The sequence below is a fragment of the Polypterus senegalus genome, chromosome 14 (assembly GCF_016835505.1).
Source record: "Polypterus senegalus isolate Bchr_013 chromosome 14, ASM1683550v1, whole genome shotgun sequence".
NCBI classification, from domain to species: Eukaryota; Metazoa; Chordata; class Cladistia; order Polypteriformes; family Polypteridae; genus Polypterus; species Polypterus senegalus.
Window position 1 is genome coordinate 115,401,756 of NC_053167.1, and position 23,026 is coordinate 115,424,781.

The following is a 23,026-nucleotide window of genomic DNA, read 5'->3' on the forward strand; positions in this document are numbered from 1 at the left end:
TTCATTTTGCAAATGTGTCAATCAGCACTGGCAGCAGGCAGATCGTTGTAGACAAGGAACATACATGAAGTGTATGTGCTCCAAATAACGATATATTATTTACCCTATACAACTCCAGACACCTCACTCCCAGATAAACAGACTTGAGCTGTGATAACTTCAGCTGCGTTGATGGGTTGGGCGGGTTGGGATAGCAGGCTGCCTGCTGCTTGTACTGATTGACACATTTGCAAAACAAAGATGTTGATGGAGAGGTATGAAGGAATTTAAGGTGGCCCGGCATTACAACTTTTTTCGTAGGCTTCAGAGAATCTAGTGTTAGGAACACTGGAAGACTGAGCACGATTTATAGCTATTAATCTTAAGTAACTGTTACTTTATGAGGTGTTTCTTAAGGCCATAAAAGCAGAACGGTGATTCTTCTGAAAGTATGGCTGTGGATCTTTCATTGTTGAACAGACATGCCTATTATGAGGCTTAGCTCTCATTTCACATGTGTGTGTCTCACCATCTTGGTGCTCGTTACTGTATTAGTCTTGATGTTTTGCTAGCATTTACAAACATCTTAGAACAGTGTCCTACCTTATTATGTTTTTCTTCTTCTTTTTTCCCCCTGACTTTGATTACTATTATTATTATTATTATTATCTTTGGAGTGATGCCTTATCATTAGTATCAGAAAGCTACAAAATGTCATCATGAGTGGAAATTTACAGCAAGGGGTGCCGTAAAATTGTGACATCACTCATTCTCAAATGTGGCCTCCTGTGCCTTGCAGGAATTGGGAGTAGGATGCTTTGTAAATGCTTCTTATGTCATACTCTGAGGAAGGACAACTTGTTATCCTAGTCAGACTTTTAGAGTAATTCTGTTGTGCTTGATAAATAGACCTAAGCTCCCAGACAGGAACTAAAACACCATGACTGTGGAGTCAACTGAGTGAATTTCAATAAGTGAGACATTGTGTTTTCTAAAGTAAAGGCCAAAGGAATACCCACACAACAGCTAACCCACGACTTCCAGCCCCCAAAATCTGACATGCTGTAATAACATACTCTACATGTTACCTTTCTAACTCAAACTGCTTTTTCTATGCCCTCTCGGAGCTCACGTCCAAACACAGTCTTGGGTGCCAGTAGCATTCATATCCAAAAACCACTGACTTGATTAATTATTGTATGATTTTGAGGCACATCTGGAGTATTGCTCTGACACTCTGGTTGAAATCCACTGACCTAACCTTTAACAAGCCCAGCAGCAAAATGAAAAGAGGTGAAGAACCTGAAACAATAAGGTTTAAGAGGAAGGCCACTACACAGTACAAAGATTATAAGGTCATAGTATACCCTGTTATCAAATCTCAGGTGACTGGCATACTTGACAACAATGAACTAAAGAAACTTAAATAGGGGAAGAACAACACAATAAAGAAGAAAGAGCTGGAGCAGAGCTTCAGGTTGATGCTGACAGTGCTGAACATGGTGTTCTCTTAGAAATTAAATACACTTTTACTGACATTACCTTCACATGTTGGATATGGAGCACTCCATGTTCCATTATCTTTGCAAAATATCTCCGATGCTCCCTTCAACATGAGGTTTGGAGAACTGCACTGAAATTTTATGACATTTCCATATGGAACTGCCTCATCAGCTGCAAACCTGCCACTGTCGATCAATACTCCAGCCACAGCCTTTTCAGGCATACATCGTTGTACTGAGAACAAAAAACAATTGATAATGTAAAGATAATAAAGAGGGACAGGTAGTGACAGCTACATTTACAATGACAGATGAGAAATGCATTGAAGGAGCTATGGATAATTGCTACAGCAACAGGGGCTTTGGTGGGCAGCTGATGAAGAATACAGCAGATGACATGAGCCCCAACCCCTCCTGGGGTCTGTAATATTTAATATTTTGATAATTACTTGTAAATTGTCATTTAGGAATTAATTAGTGACTCAGAGAAAGAAGGAATTTTCTTTACGCAAGTCATTGTGAATTCCACAATGTTTTTGAAATGCTATCACTGATAAGACTGTTTTGTTAAGTGCTGGTTTGGGGCTTTAATTTGTTGATTTTGGGGACATTCGTCAACCTACTTGCAACCAGTTTTTTATGAACTATCCCCCCAGGAAAGGACAAGTGAACATTTGAAACTGGCCAGCTAGTTTGAGATGAAATGGCAGCAAGGTTAACCTAGAGATAGAACGGAGATGTGCTGAAACCAGAACTTGTCTGAAGTAGGGATGTGGCTAATTCTGGGCTGTAGCTGATTAGGACTGGCTGTTGAATCAGGCACGCCACTCTGTATCATGATGCCCCATTGGTCAATGATGTGTGACAGAAACTAGTATAAGTTTAGTCTCTCTGCCTTTCTATTCTTCTCTTTCTGCCATTTCCTTCCCATGGAGGAGGCCAGGCCATCGCCCACTCCATTTAAACAGCATGCTGGATCAAGCATAATGACGGACTGAAGACTAATGAAACAATGTGCCATCTAGGAGTCTAAGCAAGATGAACTTCTTATTACCCAAGTTGCATTGTGTTCAGAAGAATGTATGCACAAGGTCAAACTTTTGGGGTTCCCCCTCATTTGTAGCAGGAAATGACATTCTGATAATAAACAAAAACTAATAGGCATCTTCAGTAAAAATGATCAGAAGGACTTGAAGTTGTGCAAGCCACATCAACCGACTCCAAGGGCCCCCCCCCAATGAAATATGAGGGGTCAAAATTAATAAAAATTATGAAAAAAATAGGGATCAGTAATATATATATATATTTATATATGTGGAATGTCGTTTTATGAAATTTTGAGGTTGCTGATCACAAATACGATAACATTTTTGATACTTGATTCTTTATCGGTGGTCCTAGCTCTCCAAGAGCCACTCTCAGATAGTTAAAAATGACAAATTTCAAACATAAGCACATAGGGTATCGTTTTCGACTATTTCAAGATTAGTGATTATGAATATGATGTTATTTTTGATCTTTTACTAGGAATCTACACCCTATGGGCAGCTATCAGAGGGTGAAAAATGACAAATTTCTATTACAATTGTAAATATTTAGACACATTTTAATAATTCAGATATCAGATGCAACTATTCTTGTTTATTACTGTATATACTCGCGGATAAGTACTCCCACGGACAAGTCGGGACTTGATTTTATTGTATAATTTCTGGTATTTTATGATGTCGGTCGTATAAGTCGAATGTGGAAAACTCACGCTATTGGTCTAATGCCCACCTAAGACAGTAACCACGGAGCACATGGCCTTTTTTTTCCATGTATTGTGCCTACATGACCACACAGTAATACCCAAACTATTCCGAAACAACGTTTGCACTGATTTGTGTTTTTTGTATCTCTCACCCTCATAAACCTTTATCATAAGAGCATCCCTTACCTACGATGGAGTATTCGATCAGAAGAAAATATGAAGCTGGTTTTAAATTAAAAGTCATTGAGGTAGCAAAAGAAATTGGTAACTGCACTGCTGCAACAAAATTCAATGTGTCTGAGAAACAAGAAGATGGCAAGAAGATGTAAAAAGAAAATGTAAGTGTCGCATTTTTGAACGGGCATTTATGAAGTAAATCATTACATTACTGGTTTTCTGTCTTGTTGCGTGAGGTCATAGATATGAAAGGTAATGTAACATATGAGGGCTATGGCAGGCATATGGGGATTATCCCGGGAGCCAGCCACCTGGTTCATTAAGTGCGGAAGCCCTACCCTGTAAGGCACCGCCCGAGCCGGTTCATCCCGTGGCCAGGATTCAAACTGGGGGCGTGCCTCCATTACTATTTTCCCATTGGTGGAAGTCGGGAGGCAGAAGGACTGAGCTGGAGAGTGAGGACGGGAGGCGGCCAGAACAAAGGCAAAGAGACTGTGGGCCCTGGATTTTGGGGAATCAGTGCATAGGCACTGGGGTTCGTGAGTGCATGACATTTTAAATAGTGTAAATAAAGTGTGTTGGGTGAGTATATGTCGTCCGTACTTTCTGTGCCAGGGCCAGCGTTCACAGTGGCGTAGCCGAGGATGCTCCGCCTGGTGCAAGGCGGGGACCTGCATTCAAACAAATTTCTGTGGCCCGGCGCAGCAGCGGAACCCACACACCAGCGGCGCGGCCGTGCAACCAGCGGAGCGTTTACGCCCAGAGACCGCCGCTGACAGCGGATAGCTTTCCCGGGTGCGGAGAAGGACTCGACACCGCCGGGCGCAGCGAGCTCCAGCCGCACTGTCGGCGGACAGCCAGGCCGGCGTTGCCGCTGAAGGCCACACCGAGGCAGGGGCGAGGCATGGCGGATTCGGGAGGTGAGTGCCCTGCCCTGCAATCATCGGCCCTTCGGGGTCGGACTTACCTTTGTTTCGACAGGGAGGGACGAACCGGATCCGCGTCCGTGGCCGAGGCACGCCGGCCACGGGCTGTCGGCAGCGGCGGCGACGAGGCAGCGAAGAAGGCTGCGGATTCGAGCCGCTGCGGCTCAAGGAATCGCCCGCAGTCACAACGCGGCGAAGAGGCACGTCTCCGCACTCGGAGCAGGGGAGGCAAGATGGCCGCGGGCCGGAGGTCCCGCCCGCTGACAGGCACGGGATTGGCGGTGTGTCTTGCGTGCCCGCCGATGATTGGATAGAGGCGGGCCCAAGGAACGCCAGTCTCGTGCCAAACCGAGACCCGATTGGGCCAGAGGCCCAGAGGAGGCAGGCGTCGCGTGGAGCTGATGGACAGGTAAGTCCACCGACGCCTGTCTCTCTCTCTCACCAGCGCTCGGCGTGTGTCGGAGGAGTCCTTCGCCCGCCGAGCCGCTTTTAGAGGAGTTGCTACGTGTTCTCGCCAGTGTGAGCAGCTGGCGGAAAGGCGGTCGCTCGCCGGGAGAGCGCCGCGTGGGACGGAGGATCGGCGCGCGCTGGAACCGAGGCCGGCAGAACACGGCGGGGTGGTGAGTATTACCGTCCCGTAAAGCAAGTGGGGGTTTGCCAACATGGCTGTGACCGTTCGGACGATCAGCTCAAGGGGCTGGTTTTGAGGTTTCGCTGTGCTCAGACCCAGACCGTCAGCGTCATAAGAGAAGAAGGAGGAACCGGGGGTGAATGCGGTTCCTCCGATAGGAAGAGGGCGCGCGCTGGGGCGTCCGAGAAATCTGTGCGGGCAGAGGAGATCCCCTGGGCGGCTGGGCGAGCCGCCTGCGAGAGCGGTGCCGCGGACAACAGGCGGACGGGCATGGAACCTGCGGCGGAGGACTTCAGCAGGCAAGTCAGGGGCTGTCGGAGGGGGCAGGAGCACTGCGGTACGGAGACCGGCAGGGCACTCGGGGTGAGTGTCCTGGCAGTGCTTCTGGCCCTCTTTTCCTTTTTCCACAGGCCCGAAGCCCGGCGAAGCGCTGAGGACGGCGTCGTCAGGGACCTGCCCTCCTGAAGCGGGCGCTCCGAGGGCTCCACGCCGAGAGGCCAATAGCGTCCCAACTGCGGGGAACAGCGGGGGCGAGAGCGGCGCAGACCACAGGGGCGTTTGCGCCGGCGGGGGTGCCGAAGACGGATGTCCCAGGGTGCCGTGTTGGACCCTGGGGGCATAGTAGGACCCTCACCGGGGACGTGCTGCCCTTTCGGGTTGTGCCGTTCGGACCCACGTGTCCTCGCTAGCGGTGGGGCACTGTGGCCCCCGGCCGGGGCTGGAGCCCGGCGGGGCGCTAGGAAGGACGTGAGGAGGGCTTGTGCCTCCTCCAGACCGCGAGGGGGCGTCCGTCCTGGTTCTATTGGGAGCCACGGGTCGAGGGCATGGAAGCCCTACCCTGTAGGGGCCCGTGGTTACCGCCAGGCGGCGCCCCGATGCCGGTTCATCCCGTGGCCCTCGGCGGGGATGGTGCCCGGCGGACGCTTAGAGGACCGAGGAGGCGTGTGCCTCCTCCAGACCGAGTGGGGCGTCCGTCCTGGTTAGGCAGGGGCCTCGGGTACAGGGCTTCGAAGCCCAGCCCTGTAGGGCCCGTGGCCACCGCCAGGCGGCGCCCGGTGCCTAATTATCCCGGAGCCCGGCACTTCCGCCATAAGGACGGAACACCTGGGGCTCATCCGGGAGCCTTATTTAAGGCCGCCTCCCTCCAGTCATTGGTGGAAGTCGGGAGGCAGAAGGACTTAGCTGGAGAGAGAGGACGGGAGGCGGCCAGGACAAAGGCAAAGAGACTGTGGGCCCTGGACTTTGGGGGAATCAGTGCAAGAGGCACTGGGGTTCGTGAGTGCACGTGACATTTGTAAATAGTGTAAATAAAGTGTGTTGGGTGAAAATATGTATACAGTATAAAGGGGAGAACACTATAACACAGTGTCTTTTCAAAATGTGTGCGTATTCCTACTATGGTACATCTAACTCCATTTCTTGTAACATACTAAAGTCTACAACTCATCCGCTTCATTCATTGCGTATTACTGGACAAAAGGTTTAAGACAGTTGGGAAGCTGGGATAGTAATTTGTTTTACAGTCATGCAGTGCCTCAATAAATGAAATTCTTTACTTGCAATAATCATTTTACCATTAAGAAAATAATCAGCTGTTGAGATGTTGCACTTACTTTCACAATGTGGAAGATCATTGGTCCATCCTTCTGACTGGCAGACGCGATAATCTATTTGACTTGCCATATAGTATCTAAATTCGAATATAAGAAACTATCAGAATCTTGGCTTTGAAGAACTGAAATTTTTAAATCAATACAGTATATAAATAAACACATAGTTTATTGTAATGACACAGCAGCAAACAAGAGGCATTCATTTAGAATATTCCGACTATACAAGCCATCAATTGTTATGAAGTTAAAGCCATACATTTGTTCCCAAATACAGAATATTAAATCTTTGTTGTTGAAAGTCATGCAATAATGGGGGCTACATGACAGAAGGGGTCATTGTGGGGACAGCTTAGGTCAGGGGAGGGCAAACCTGGTCTGTAAGAGTCGTAATAGCAGCAGATTTTAATTCCAGCTGATATCAGTCATTGGCCAAATGTTAATTTAACTCCTTATTCAAGTAGCAGGCTACTGTATTATTCAGTAATTAAAAATAATCAGAAAGGCACCTTCCGCTGCCATGAGGATAAGGGTACACGCATCTCTACATTTTGTAATCCTTTTTCTTTACTTTAATTCAGTTGCTTGTCAGGAGTTTTCATGTTTACAGTTTCCTTTTATTAGCCAAAACGCAAATGGCCAAGAGCTGCAAATCATTAAGAAGAAAGGAACTAATCAAGCAATGGCGTACCATTCATTCTTAAATAATCATTTTCAGAACAATATGAAAAAAACAAAAAATGAAGAATATCTGAAGTTCTCATTCTTCTCAAATAATTATATTTATTGTCCATTAAAAAGTAAAATACGAAGGTAGAGTATCTGCATTGATGTTATTTCCAAGAACATAAGAAGTAAGAGGAGACAATTCAGTCTTTTAGGCTTATCAGCTAATAGCTAAGCTATCATGATGTCTCAGTCAGACCCTTCCAGTCCACTGATGTTTATTGTTAGGCACCACACAGACGACTGGTTTTCCACTTCTATCTCACAGCATCTGGGTTCTTACATCATTGGTCACTGTAACTATGAAGTTTGTAAGTCATTTTTTTGATCTGGTTTTCCACATTAGGTCAATTGGCAATGCTAAGATGGCTCAGTGGAAAGGTCTGTGTGTGGGTATGTGAACATTCCAGCCAAATAAAATGGCACCTCATCCAATGCTAGTACAGGCTTTGTCACCTTAGGCAACATTTCCAGGGATTTTCGGTCTTAGCCTTCATTTACATAATCATACTGAGTCAGAGGCAGTTGGCGGCACACTCCCATGAAGCCAATGTGTATAGTAAGTCTGTGACTCACTCCACTAAAATTAAGCAGGTTTGTTTTTGTCTTTAGTTGTAGGGTTAATCTCTGTGTGCATCAGAGCTGACAACCAATGAATGCTCATCTGGAAGTAAAGTACATAGAAACAAGGATGAGGAATAAGGAATGTGGGGGCTTTGAACCACACAAACAGATGGGAAGCTTGCCTGTCTGATATTTCATATTTTACAGAATTAAAAAAAGGGCAGAGATTTTGGCTGAACTCACCCAAATCTGTTATATAGCACCAACTACATTAGGCAGCTGCCACAAAAAATGGTGAGCATGACTCTACTGGAAGAGCGACACTTGGTCGGTAAATGTGACATGGTCAGCGATTTTCATTCATTTAAAGTGACATGGTCCAGAGATGAGATTAGCAACTCCAATTGACAAGTCTGACATGCCTCATGATTAGATGCTTGTGTAATGCAGTTGTGTATGTGTGCGCATGAGGGTACCCTGTCTTTGACTGTGTAATGGATTGTTTCTTGCTGTCATATTATAATATATGTTCAGTCAGACAATAGTAAATTTAACACGAACATTTATTGAATGATTTTACTAACAAATATACTTAACCATAACACCCACTGCTTTCCTAAATATGACTATATAACATCTGCCTTGTACAAAAGAATAGGCACCTAGGCTCCATGACTGTGAATTGGTGTTTAATAATTAATGAATGAGTTAATACATCAAAATAAATACCAACATGATTTACAGCAAATCAGCCGCTCCTTATGGTAGTGTATGCTGTAGTGCTATTCATTTTGAGCCTTGTTGCAAACTATTGAGAAGGTTAGATGATGCAAAGAAAAGTGGAAATGCAGAGCGGAAAAAGCAAGGGATCAAAAAAGGCAAAAATATGAATGGGCAACAAGGATCAAAATGGAGCAGGAGCAGAGTTGTCTTCTTCTTCTTATACCACTTCTATGCGGGGTCAATGTACTTGATCAACCTTCTCCAAGCTGCTCAGTCCTGCACCTCCTCCTCAGTCAGGCACTTTTCCTTCCTTCTTTAACTTTATCTGTCCACCACCACTTTTGGCTCCCTTACTTTCTCTCTCCCTGTACTTCCACTGCTATCACTACTTTGTCCACATCCTCATTGTCTGTGCTCATCACGTGTTCAACCTACTTTTCTGACTTTTTTTAGACGTCTCTCCCATTTGTGTTGTACCTCTGATTGTCTCATGTCTTATTCTGTCTTTTCTTTTGTTTAACTCCACACATCTACCTCAACATTCCTATTTCTGCCCCATCTAACTCCTTCTCCTGTGCTCCCTTTACTGCCCATGTCTCATCTCCAAACATCATTGCTGGTCTGTCTACTATCATAAGAACTTTAACCTTCACCTTAAGCCTTCAATCACACAATACTCCTGATACCTTCTTCCAGTTGTTCCATCCTCACTGCACTCTATGGGTTATCTCTGCATCTAATTCTCCATCTTGGGCTACCACTGATCCTAGATACGTAAATTTGTCCACTCTCCCTGTATTTTAACTTCTGAATCCTGATCATTGTTACACCTCTTTTATTTGGTTTCCTTCCTATTATCTTCAACTCTCCATAGACATATATAGATAGACGCCGCATTCACTGTGTTGCCCAGTCGACACGATATGTCACCGCATCCACCACATTGCAAGTGGCAAAAGTGCCATTTAAACTAATACAGGTAGACTTGGAAACCGGGTTTTCTAATACAGGTAGACTTGGAAACCAGGTTTTCTGATAAAAAAGAGAATAACGTTTACATACAGATTTTGGCGAATCGTTTAAATGCAATTATTTCTATCCATTTATACACTAATAATGGCAATTATTAAATAATAATAATAATTATTATTATTAAATGATTCCTCACATATAAGTAACATTTCCTGGACTGCCTTCTTCAATCTCCGAAACATTTCTAGACTTCGTCCTGTTCTTACGCAACACAGTATTGTATTGGTTAATGCCCTCGTCACTTCACGTATAGATTATTGTAATGCTATTCTATCTGGCATCCCACAAAAATGTATCCATCGCTTACAACTTCTTCAAAATTCTGCTGCCAGGATAATAGCGTCCTGTTCTAAATCCACTGAACATATTACACCTGTTCTCTCTCAACTTCACTGGCTCCCTGTTCACTACTGAATACAATACAAAATACTGCTCTTAATATTTAAAGCTCTCCACAGTCTTGCTCCCCCCTACCTCACTGATCTCCTCCAGATTTACACTCCTTTCGCTCACTCAGATCCTGTAATTTGAGAGTATTCAGTCTGGCAATATGGTGCAGCCTTAGTTTGTGGAAGACAGACACAACTAAAGACATGAGCATAAGATGATGGTTGTCAGTTTCAAACTGTGTTTCCTCCATGTGCTCCTTGAGAAAAAAACACATCATCTGAGCCAATCTCAGCCCGAACAAATTGATTGATCAAAGATACACTGACAGCTTGCCCTAATGTCGACTGTTGGATAACATGCTCAGCTACTTTGACCACCTTGACTGTAACTTCAGAAGGAATCATCAAACCTCCTTTGATTTTTAATGTGAGCAAGTGGTAGCCTTGATCATATGATGCCGGTACAGCATCTGTTACCAAACTAGCACGGCACACATCACAGGATAGCTTTCTCAAAATGCCGTTCAAGGGCTACCTCCCACTGCTTCCTGAGGTGGATTTCTTTGGGAAACCTTCAAAGTTTGAATCAGTTAACAGCTAGTTACTGACTAAATACGTTTAGCCAAAACGTTGTTTGGAGGCTAACTTGAGCACATAAATGCAAAGCTTTGCTGGCTTAGCCTGGCGTAGCTAAAGTTAAGATTATAAAACGGGATTTTCTAATGGCCAAATATAAATAAAACAATTGTTCAGCCTTACCTATGAAATGTAATCCCCCAGGATCTGGTTTGGAGCATACAGCGGTTTGTACAATCCCAAGCAGCACATGCGTGAGGCATCTTTATCCATTACTTCACTCCACAGCAGTGCCACTCGCAATATGACGGTGACGTTGACGTACGATGTGGCTGGTCATGCGACGTCTAGTAATTCTATGTCTATGCAACTCTCTGTCTTCCAAAACCCCTTCTCTGTTCTTCTAACTTCCTCTCCACTTCCCCTTTTCTGGTGCTACACAACACAATGTCATCAGCAAAAAGCAGGAGAATAAAGCTGAGAATCTGTTTTTTTTCTATTTATAATGTGTTTAAGTGAACAAATATTAACATTACTGTTTGGAGAACCAATAATTACAATTATTGCTGTCATATTATAATATTATATGTTCAGTCTGACAATAGTAAATGCTCGAGCAGACAGACAATAAAGTTTTGATTTGTTTACCATACCCTTCATTGCAGGAATATTTCGCCTGTACTCCAAACACAAAGTCATCACCGTCCACAAGCTGGAAGTTCCCATACATGATATCACCAGGATGTCCACATTGCTTTACTGCAGTAAGAAAAGGCAGAAAAAAGTAATAAGAATGATAAGGAAATGATTTCTAAAAACAAATAGTTCATCATTCCACTGTAGCTCGTATCTGTAAGTGTGTCATACACATTATACTTTGTTCACATGTGCATTTCTAAACGTTTGAGCTCTGATTTGTTAAGTGATGGCTTGTAGTGAGTTGTAGGCTGAGTCTGAATCAGCAGCTTTGTAGTTTAAGCTAAAATGTTTTCACCACCATAACACACTGCTGGCACTCCGCCAACAACTGTTTTCTTTTACCTAAGCAACTTGCACACTTAAAGCATATCATCATGTTCTCATTCAGCCAATTAACAGGATTTTTAAAACCTCAGCTCTTTGATGCGGCATTGCTTTTTACCACCTCCTGCTCTCTTACTAGGTTCTTTGAGTCTTTCTATTAAAATGTATTGGATAACTCTAACACCCAGTGTTGTTCAAGAACATTTATACAATGTGTTAAGGTAAGAAAGCAAATATTTACGTATGTGTTTTCTCAGTGTTGACCCTTTTGTCATTGCGGCCTGAAATGCAAACGTCACAACCATCATCCACACTTCCTCACAATCAATTTGTCTGCTTGCACAAGTCAAAAATTTGTTCTTTTTTTGGACGATTGGACTCCATAATTGCTGAACTTCCTTGCTAGTTGGGAACCATGAATGCTACTTCTTTGTATTTGCTGTTTAGTGTGTTTAGTGTGTTTAATCCCACATTAATACACCTAGATGGTGGATGGTTGAAAAACTGAACCATGGAAAACACTGTTTGGGGTTCACAAGCATCACTGCAGACCTTCGTAATATTATAGGAGATAGCACCAGTGACTGTATTAGATCTTGTCATTAAGAGGGTTCAAAGCTAACTTATTCAACATTAAATTGATTATTTTACAAAGCACAATGCTGTATTGGTTTGTGATTCCATAGTTACACCTGTCCCAGTCACTCAGAAATGGATCACTCATCTATCCCTGTCAACTCCATTTTATTTGAACACAATTTTGAAAAACATAAAAAATTCTAATCATAAACACATTCAATATAACATTATCCTTAGAGTTTATCATTACCCGAGAAAGTGTTTATCGATGGGTTTAGCTCCTGATCCACTCTGTCACCAGCGCTCCCTTAATGTACAGGGCACTTTTCTCCATACATTCTGGGAATGTCCCACTGTTGCAGTTCTTTGAACCTTAATTGCTTTCACCCTCTCCACCATTTTATCTGTCCCTATTCCTTGCTCTTCTATTACTCTTCTCCTTTTAGATTTATTTATTCTTGGTTCATCACCAGTGCATTATTTCAATAGCTACAAAAGCACCCAAAGTTCTTATAGCCTCCCATGGAAGCTAATTAGTTATTTAATGTTATACAGAAGGAAGCCCATCATAGTCTAAGGCAGAGGTGGCCAGAGTGAGTTCTACAAGAATAGCAGAATAACAACATGACATATAAGAAAAGACAAAGATACAAAAGTAAAACAACCCAGCATTACCCCACCTTACCTACCCTATCCCACCCTGTCACACTCCAACCCATCCAATTCCTGTGTTTCACACACTTTCCCAACTTTAGCCAAGGGCTAATTATTATGTTATAAGCTGGTCTCCAAACAAAAGGAGGAGAAAAGGGCCACAATTGAGCAAGTCAAGTTAAGTCAAGTTGGGGAGCATGTACTGGTACAATGTGTTGCCGCACCCACTACACGATGAAACAACTCGGGATCCCGGTTTGCAACCCCTCAGGCAGACACGCAGTCCTGTCCCACCCTCTAGAAATGACCCTCTATCTGCTGCAGCCAGGTGTTACGTGGGTGACCCCTTGGCCTGGTCCAGACACTCGAGTCCCCAACAATGAGGATCTTACGAGCTGGATCACCCTCAGGAGAAATGTGCCACATGGCCGTAGTGCCATAACTGACGCTCCCTCACAATGCAGGTAATGTACCTCATTTGGAACTCCATGAGCAACCGCTCATTCAACACAAAGTCAAACCAACGGTACCCAAGGATTTTCCGGAGAGACACAGTACCAAAGGAGTCCAGTCTTTGTCTCAGGTCACTGGATAGCATCCATGTCTTACAACCATATAGTAAGACAGGAAGCACCAGGACTCTAAAGACTTGGACCTTCATCCTTTTGCATAGAGGCGTTCTCGATATCCCAATAATTGAACCACACCAGAGAAATGAAAAACAGTATTGGTAAGAGAAAACAAGCAGAATGGGAGTCAACAGCATGACAGGATTTAAACAACTGAGAAGGTTTAGTCCAACATTCATTTGAATTGCTAGATGCACTATGAATCTTTAACATGGACAACTAAGACTGAATGAAATTAATGAAGGATATAGAGAGGTCTAAAAGAAGAAAGGTTTGAGGTAAAAGACAAATTAAAAAAAAAAGAAAAGAAAATAAGAAGTGACATATGAGAGATGCAAAGCAATAAACAGAAGGGGCAATGCCAGAACATGTGCAGTGAAGTGCCAGCTATACTAAGGAGGCATAGATGACTGAATGGGTCAGGAGTGAGGCCCATCAGATGGCACTTATATGGAATAAAGTCTATACAGAATTCTGATCAGGGTGTGCTGGTAGTTGAGATTTTTGGAACAACGTCTAATGCTGGACAATACAGAATCAAAAAACACATGGAGAACTAAACAGAAAAGCATAGAAAAATAAAAACTTTCATTCTTTATCACTTACATTTGCATTTTCCACCACTGGTTTTGATCCAGGTCTTATTCTTACACTGGTATTTAATGGTTCCTTGTGAAGTATACCCCTTGTGACAGGTGACCGTCACAGAGTCTCCATCTTGAAATGTTGTCTTGTCGTTTGGCAACAGAAAAGCAAATTGCTCCTGTGGAGGGGAATCACAGCCTGAAATACCAAGATGAAAAAAAGATGTACAAATGTCAGCAGCAGAAACACAGACCTGTTGGGTGGAAAGTTTTTTTGGGGAAAAATGATTAAGAGACCTTAAACGTCTGCTGCAAGGAATGGCCATATTTCACACCAATTTGCTGAAAGCAGGAACAACTGGGGATATTAAAGTCTGCATCTGCCTTCTGCACACATATTGCTTTATCAGTACTTACTGTTGTGTCTTCAGGGTCCAGGAATTACTCGACTTTAAAGATGATCATTGTGGCTTAGCGCCTCACAGCCCTTTCAAATGAGTTCTCTTTTGTTCTAAAAAAAACTTAACAGACTGAAGTTCTCCACAAGGCTAATTTTATCTAGCTTTATTCTTTATCACATTTACACCAAATACCCAAAACTGTAATGAAAATAGACATCATTTAGCGGTCACTCCATTTGCCTGTTTTTATGTCATCCGAACTGAACAGTAAACAACTAGTCCATATTTGAGGGTCTACAACATTAGTACTATCTTTGATGAAGTTACAAAATACTTGCAATAGTTTATGACCAATAAAAGTTTAAATTTTTTCCTGTTCCTCATCCCTTTTATTATGTCGTTGCACTTTTTGATGAGACTTATTCTTCTTTCAGCTGTGTCATTTACTACAGTCATGCATGCTAACAGTTCACAAACTTCATTGAAGATTGGATCATTTGTTCTGGTGCTTTCTAAAGACCTTTCTTTGCCTTTTCCATAAGGTCATCGAAGAAGGATGTTCTTCTTTCTCTTACCAGATCCTCCAACTTCAACTGTTCAGATTCATTTGTCAGAGTAAAACATTGATGAATGTCTGGTAACTGTGATTGCTGCAGGCTTCGCAACATCTTTTCCTTTGTTTCTGCTGAGGCTCTTGTCATCAAAAAGGGCTAAGCCTGTGAAATGTTCAGACAAAAACCAGGGGTTTTTAAAAATCCTGCATATACAACACAGGCAACAGCCTGGTTTGGGTAAATCTTAAGAAGTGATAAATTCGACGTCATTGAAAAGAGATCAGATAGCAAATCGTACTTTAATGCAGTGTTTCCCAACCTCGGTCCTGGGGCACACTGTGGCTGCAGGTGTTTGTGCCAACCAGCTTCTGTTTTTAATTGGACTCCTGGGCTAATTAAGTGATGTGTGATTTCCCAGGTTCTATGTTTTGGGAACAATATAGAAATTAGAAAAGTAAGTTTGGTAAAAATATATATATATATTTTTTTTTTTTAAAATGTACCAAGCTGTTATATGGGAATAATGTATTTTTTTTCTTTTTAACAATATTTTCATCTTGATTTTCATTCTACTTTTCTAGGTGTTCTAATTGTTTAATTAGTGGGTCTGATGCTAAAGTAGTTGCAGCCTTTTGTCATTCAGTGTTGTTTGCCAGCGTGTCTGCTCTGCTCATTTTTTAATTGTCATTAATGAGATACAATGAAAGGGAAAAACTGCACAGAGAAAGGGCGAAATATAATGAAATCAACAAAAGAGAGTTAAGCATTTAAATCTATAGCAAAAACAGAAATATTTGTAAATGTCTTGTAAATGTAAAAATCATGCTGCTGTGCTTTTCTGAATGTAGAATAAAAGAAAAATAATACCAGCTAATTAAATGAGCTCAGTGTTATCAGGTGTTGTCACTGATTAGGAATCTGCTAGGAACAAAAACCTGCAGCCACAGTGAGCCCCCAGGACCGAGTTTGGGAAACGCTGCTCTAATGCACTGTCTGACATTAATAAGGCTGACAAACAGAGCAACATCTCTGATAATCTTAGATTCACATCATTGTGCCATAATGTTGTGCCAATCATCTCGAACTGAGCCATGAAAGGAAATGTTTTCAAAACGCTACCAGGCATGATGTGTTGGACCTGAAGCTCAAAATGACTCACTGCTTTTGTGTAGACGATGAAACAAGAGAGAAAAACATAGAAATTCCTGATAATCGTCTGTTGGCTCCTGTGCTTCAAAATCATGTGGTAAGTAGGCGAGCATTTCACATAGCACATTGCAGATTACTGGGTCCTGCACTCCGGATGATTTAAGTTCGTAGAGTTTATTAAATTGTAATGGATACTCTTTTATGAAGCTCTATGTTTCAGGCAGTTGTAATTGTAATGACTTATCAGCTCTGAAGTTTTCGACACTTCACATAGGCAATGTTGTGGGGTACAAAATCTGTAAATTTTGGTCTATATTTTCATTATATTTGGTTCAGGACAAAACAGCAGATGAACTTAAATACAGGTCACTAGCATGGACAGTTAACATCAAAGGCAATCTGTTTTACTGAATTGTACCAATATCCGTACCATCTATTTGAGCTGAGCAGGAATTCAGTAGATGCCTCAAGCTATATTAAAGATTTTATTACCTGAGAAAGGATGGGCATCTGGGACAACAAATGGCTAAATGGGTTTTACATCTTGGGAAAGGAAGTAGGTACTAAGCAACATCAAAAAGTTTTATTGTTTGGGAAAACCGACGAGTGAATTCATTCATCATATTGACAGCCAGTCAATCGGAATATCTAACAATCACATCTTGCGAAACCCCCAGTAGAATTTTATAATAAATACGCCTCGTCTGAAGAGCGACATCAGAAGAAGAGAACAGAACAATGTCAAAAGAGTGTACCAGCAACATGTATCCATTGCCATCTGATCATCAGCAAAGCATGAATAACTGCGAATGCTAGATCAGAAGCCACCTAGGACATTCATTCTTGTTAACTTTTAACATTTGTAAGCTTTTTCTTAAAGATTGCAGGTATATATACCCAGACCTTGCTATTCACATTTTATTCTATGCTTTTCTCTACTGGTATTATTATTCCTGCAATAAATACCATGTTGTTTTTAACTTTCTATGCTTTGTCTTCATGTCTAGAGTGAATGAAGAAATAAGGTACATTTCTTTGAGCACCTGGTGCAGCCAGAGGTTTGGCATACGCTTTGTATTGCGAGGTTTATTAAGGCTACAGGTGTAAGCTACACCCAATAATAGGGAACAGTATGTAAAGTAAGGTATTCTTGGCTGATAAATGGCCTATAGTCAAGAATACTGAGCCTTTGTACATTTGAATATATTCTTGCAGACCAAAAGTAATATTTAGGTCTGAGATGTATTTTAAACATCGTATGTTGTCCGTGCCGATAATGACTAAGTCTCTTCAAGTGCCAGAAGAGTGAAAGGCTGTGTTATTCCTAAGGCACTTGTGTGGTTTAAAGTGCTAGAGGTTAATCAGCTGTGTGTGTGTATCATTCATGGGGCACTGTTGTGGTTAGGGTCTCTGTGTATGTGTGTATCTATGTACTGTATGTGTGTGATAATCTTAAAATGCGACAGTAGACCAACCCAGTAACAAACTTGACGAGTACATTTACCCTTAGGTAAAGGGTAAGTAGAGGAAAATACCACAATAATACACACTTCTAAAAATTTCTGGGTAGAACACAAATAAACTAGAAACAAAATAGAAATTCCTACTTACCATTGGAATGTTCTTAAAATTCCTACCTAATACTAGCATGTTCTGGAAACATCTACCTAATACTAGAATGTAATGTTACAATGTTGTCTGTTTAAACATTTTTTAAAATTTGTTTTACTAATCACTTAGCCATTCAAGAACCCTGCACAAGAGTACATATGCAGTAGCAATACAAATAACACGTTCCGAATGGCGCAACCTCTGAATGTTTCACAATTAGACTGAAATTTCTCAGGAAAGGACAAAAATAAACCTTGCGGGGAAATGATTCTACAAACATCAGCCCTTTGCATTCATTTTTGGACCACCCTATTACAGGAGTCACCAAGGGCATTGCATTAAATTCTATTCACATTTTCAAAAGGAATGCATTGGTTCATAGCCTGAAACATTTAAAAATAAATACTACTGCAAATACTACAATGTCACATTTGTGTACAGAATGATCCATTGGAATAATCAACAGTAAGATTCCTTGCAACTTAAGTAACCGTTCTCATAGAATTCCTTTTAAAGACCATTATTAGTTTAAGGTCCTTTGGTTAGCTTTTTTTCCCCTTTATACTCTTTATTTTGTAGACCTTAATAAAATATCTAAAATCCCATACACTTACCACTACTTTAGCACTTCCTCACCCATTCCCTTCTACATATCTTCAGTCAAGTTTGCTTTGTCACCACATGGCCTTAGAATGGAGTACTGAAAAAGGCCACATGCCTGACTCAGTATGGCTGCCGAGACAGCGTTATCTTCATCATGGTCTTCTCTTCATGGCCAGATGGTGAGAGGTGAGAGGTAAAGGCAAGGTGACCCACTTTATACGATTCTTACACAAATGGAGCATCATAGTACAGAATGGCCTCTGATTCAAAACCAATCATAAACAGCTATACTTTAGACCAATAGAATTCATTTTCCTGTACCTTCCTGACCAGTTACCAATGAAAGTGCTCAGGTATAACTCATCCCCCAGCTGCTTAGGATGCATAGGTTGTAAGTTGACAACTACCTGTATAGCAAATGCTAAAACTATTAGAAATTGTTGACTATGCAAGATGAATTGTAATCTACTTACTGAAGTTTCAAAAGTATCTCAATTAACACATGAAAGGAATTTGACTTCTGCATGATCACCAGTTGTGATTTTGTTGGCCATTGAATGTTTAGGCAGTTTTACAATTTGTAAGCGTGTGCCATTACATAGGCTTTATTTGTTGACTGCTAACACACAACTGAACTACTACTGTTTTTTGTGGAGTGAAATTATCTATAAGGTATTTTGTTATACATACAGGTATGTGTGTTGACATTAGAGTGTAATTGTTGTATTTCCCTAATGAAGATGAAAAAAAATGATATATAGATGTGTACTATGTGATGTATGGTTTTGAAGAAAAATGAGCGTTACATGAAAATATCACATGCAAACATCACATGAAAACATTGCACGGTTTTGCTAATCTTTTTAAATATAGAGAGTAGTGTGGTCTGCAGAGGGTGCTCCAGTACACAAACCCGATACAAGGCACAAGTATCGCAACACAGCACACATTTTTATTTTGAGGGGAAGCGCTTACCCTCACTCCCCACAGCAGCACGGCACAACCAAGCACAAGATACACAGTCCTTTCTTTTATTTTTCTTCTTTCTCTCTCTTTGCCTACACTTTTCCTATGGCAAGCTTTGTCCAGCTCCTCCCAACTCTGGTTCCCAGAGTAGTGGCAACTGGCTCCTTTTATTCTGTTCCTGGGAGTGCTCCTGGTGAGTCTGGAGTCACTCCCAGGTGTGGTGAAAGCCCAATGTAGCAGGGTTCTTCAACCTCCATAGCTACCCCTGGTGGGATCCCTGTGGGAATCTGTGGCACCACAGCAATCCAGGTACCACCTAGCAACCCGAGGAAGATAATGCCCTGAACCCACTCTCTCTCCACCGGTCCTTCCACAACACTGGCATTCCGACCGGGCAGGACCCCCAGCCATCCATGACAGTAGATAAGTACAGTATATGCAAAGGTAACTGACTGACAGACTGACTGACTTACTCATCAACTGAAACACTATTTCCCATGTAGTTAAAAAGTTGTCATTTGGGAGGATTGTGCGTCTATGTCAATAGGTATCTGTTAAGAAAGGACATTTCATTATGTCAATATTTAGGGGTAACCCCCACAAATAGTTAAACTAACACCCCAAAGGTTGGTTCAAATGTGGTGATATTATAGAAAAAAAGAAAATTAGCCAACCCACTTTTTTTTATTTGTTTATATTTGTCCATAAGAATACTGTACCAAGTACACTGTGCTAATGTGCTGACAGCAGCCTGAGGACAAAGAATAGTCCTGGTCAGCAGCCTGCTTGTGGTAAATTGAGGTCTCTAGCAGAGCTAATGAGCAGTGTACACAAACAGCACCACTGACCAATGGGTGGACTGATGAGAGAAGAAGGGGAGGAGTTTTAGATATGAAAACGACATGGCATTGAGCTATGAAGTGTAAGGAATGAGAACTGTTCTGGTGAAAAATGTTGTTTCCATACACAATGCTTGTTGTATGTTGGTTTTGGTCAATTACATTGAAATTTGTTTTGATTTGTAATATACCAGTTCCACACTGTATAATATGCGTATAGGTGGATGGAAGTTTTTTTTATTTTATCATATACTACTGTTTGAATGTGGAATGGATGTATTAGGTTTGGCAATTTGAGTAATTTGAAGTGAGACAGTGGGAACGATATCAAGTTTTCTCATATAACACAAATGATGACAATTACGTTAATGTTGTAAAGTATATAAATGATACATAAAATCCATATGCTACCACATGTGAATCGTTAGCTGCATCAGAAAGTTTTATAAGTGCATCTAAAGTTTCCTGGAAATCATGTTCTGTTTGCCAAATCATTTTGGTGTTTACGATCCTATTATCACTAATGATATTACTTGAACTTGAAATTGGTTACACGAAACACAATCCACTACATTCTCAAATTATCACCTTTTGAAGACTTGCCAAGGCCTAGTTAATGTTGTGTATTTAGTTTACACCCAAATTCAGAAACTTTTCCCAGAACTGTAAGAAAAATAATGGTGTGTTTCAAAAAGAAGGACAGGTGTATCACCATTGTCTTCGGAAATTGTCCAGGCGAAGCGGGTAACACAGCTGGTACTCTCTTTGGCTAACTCACAGCTTATTTGTCAACTGAGGTAAGAGTCCATAATAAAAATCAGAGCCAGAGGTTTATGTTATAAACAATATATATATTACCAGTACCGTTTTTAAAGGTCCAGAAACACTAAAAACAGACAATTTGGATTTGAATGAAGGTGGCAGAGTTTCCTGAATGGTCTTTCTCATCAAAGCTTGCACACTACAAAGTGGCCATTGATTTTTCTATACTCGTATATTTTGGACCTTTCTATGGATTTTGGCTAGCTCGTGAATATTCTCATAATGTTATTTTTTGTCTGTTTTACACCATCCATTGAGAGATGGACATTTAATACTATTTAGAAAATCCCACCTCCAAAATAGGCATTCAATATATCAATTTCTACAGCATACAATATCTATATGAATGTGTTTATGATGATTACATATGCATAGTTTCTTCATAGTATAACATTCTCATGAATTAAAATCATAATTTGTCATGGGCCAGAGCCTATCCCAGTAGCACTGGGCTTAATCATCAAGCACTGGTCCAAAGCAGGACCCAGCAGCCCTCAAGCACTGGTCCAAGGCAGGGCCCAGTCATATGCACACCCACTCACACTGAAGAAAGATCACAGTGGCATTACCAGTTAACCTGACACTCAGGTCTTTGGGCATGTGGGAGGAAAACTGACACAGAAGTGAGAAGAACATGGAAATTACTCACAGACAAGGAGCAGATGCAAGATTCAAGGCCAGTACGATGAATCTATGAGAGTGTATCACCAAGTCTCTTCAAACAATTACCTCATTTGTTTTTTGTTCACTTTTTCTTGTTTCAGTGTATCAGCACCACACACAAATCCATCAACAATGAGCATAGAGCAGGAACTAACTCATCCTGGATGGGATGTTAGTCAGATGCAGGGCGCACATAAAATGCACCAACATAAACAACACTCCACTCATGGCAGCAAATTATATTACCCAAGGCAAAATGTAATTGACATGACAATGCAAGGTACTGCAAGCAATATAATAAAAATACATACAATGAAGGAAACTTTCATTCAGTTCAGATCATGTGTCAAGACTGTAGACTTCTTATTTACAGAGTTAGGATTTAATTTTGTAATTTCTGCATGTATAATAACCAGAAGATAAGCATACATACTTAATGAATGACAAATGTTGTAAAGTATATAAATGATACATAAAATCCCTCAGCCTATGCTACCACTTCTGAATTGTTAGCTGCATCAGAAAGTTTTATAAGTGCATTTAAAGTTTCCAGAAATCATGTTCTGTTTGCCAAATCATTTTGATATTTACGATCCTATTATCACTAATGATATTACTTAAACTTAAAACTGGTTACACAAAACAAGACTGTAAACTGCAAGCAATATAATAAAAATGCATATAATGAAGGAAACTTTCATTCAGTTCAGATCATGTGTCAAGACTGTAGACTTCTTATTTACAGAGTTAGGATTTAATTTTGTAATTTATGCATGTATAATAACCAGAAGATAAGCATACATACTAAATGAAGGACCACTCCTTAGAACTATGTCTTTATTTGCATCAGATCGGATACGTAATCCTTAAATTTTTTTAAACAAGTTGACAATGTCTTACCTTGATCTACAACAGCAGCGTAACATGCAGAACATAGGCCTGAAATAAGTAAAACAATGAATTTTCTCCTCATTTTGTGTCTCGATTATGTGCGCACTACTTCACAAAATCACAACACTGAAACTCTTGTGCTAAGGTCAGACATATCCACTCTTAGTTAACATTTTCTTTCAATCATTTACAAAAGAAGTTTGTTTAAGCAGTCAGTCAGAATAAGGGAAATGACCAAAAATAAATAAATCACTTGGCTCAGAGACCTACTGTTTGCCAGTTTTTTATTCACCCATTTAGTGGAGGGCTACAGAACTGTCTGTGATGATTGCTCTTTAATAAATCAGACGTTTTGCACTCATCCTTATTTTCTGTTTACATTTTAGGAAACCACAGGCTGTCATAATTGTATTTGTCCTTTTAGATAGATAGATACTTTATTAATCCCAAGGGGAAATTCACGTACTCCT

The 23,026-nt window shown here is 41.2% G+C and overlaps 1 protein-coding gene across 1 annotated transcript in view; it reads right to left on the reverse strand.

The window, feature by feature from the left end:
* The window catches only part of LOC120514254 (complement factor H-like), a 44,534-nt gene extending 21,829 nt beyond the window's left edge, over nucleotides 1-22,705 (reverse strand). The window contains exons 1-5 of the mRNA XM_039734537.1: nucleotides 22,566-22,705; nucleotides 14,080-14,256; nucleotides 11,242-11,347; nucleotides 6,582-6,658; nucleotides 1,522-1,716 (exon numbers count right to left, since the gene is read on the reverse strand). Coding sequence (XP_039590471.1) covers nucleotides 1,522-1,716; nucleotides 6,582-6,658; nucleotides 11,242-11,347; nucleotides 14,080-14,256; nucleotides 22,566-22,638 — 628 coding nt within the window. The 5' untranslated portion in view covers nucleotides 22,639-22,705. The remainder of the gene's footprint in view (nucleotides 1-1,521; nucleotides 1,717-6,581; nucleotides 6,659-11,241; nucleotides 11,348-14,079; nucleotides 14,257-22,565) is intronic.
* Between the last annotated feature and the right edge of the window lie 321 nt (nucleotides 22,706-23,026).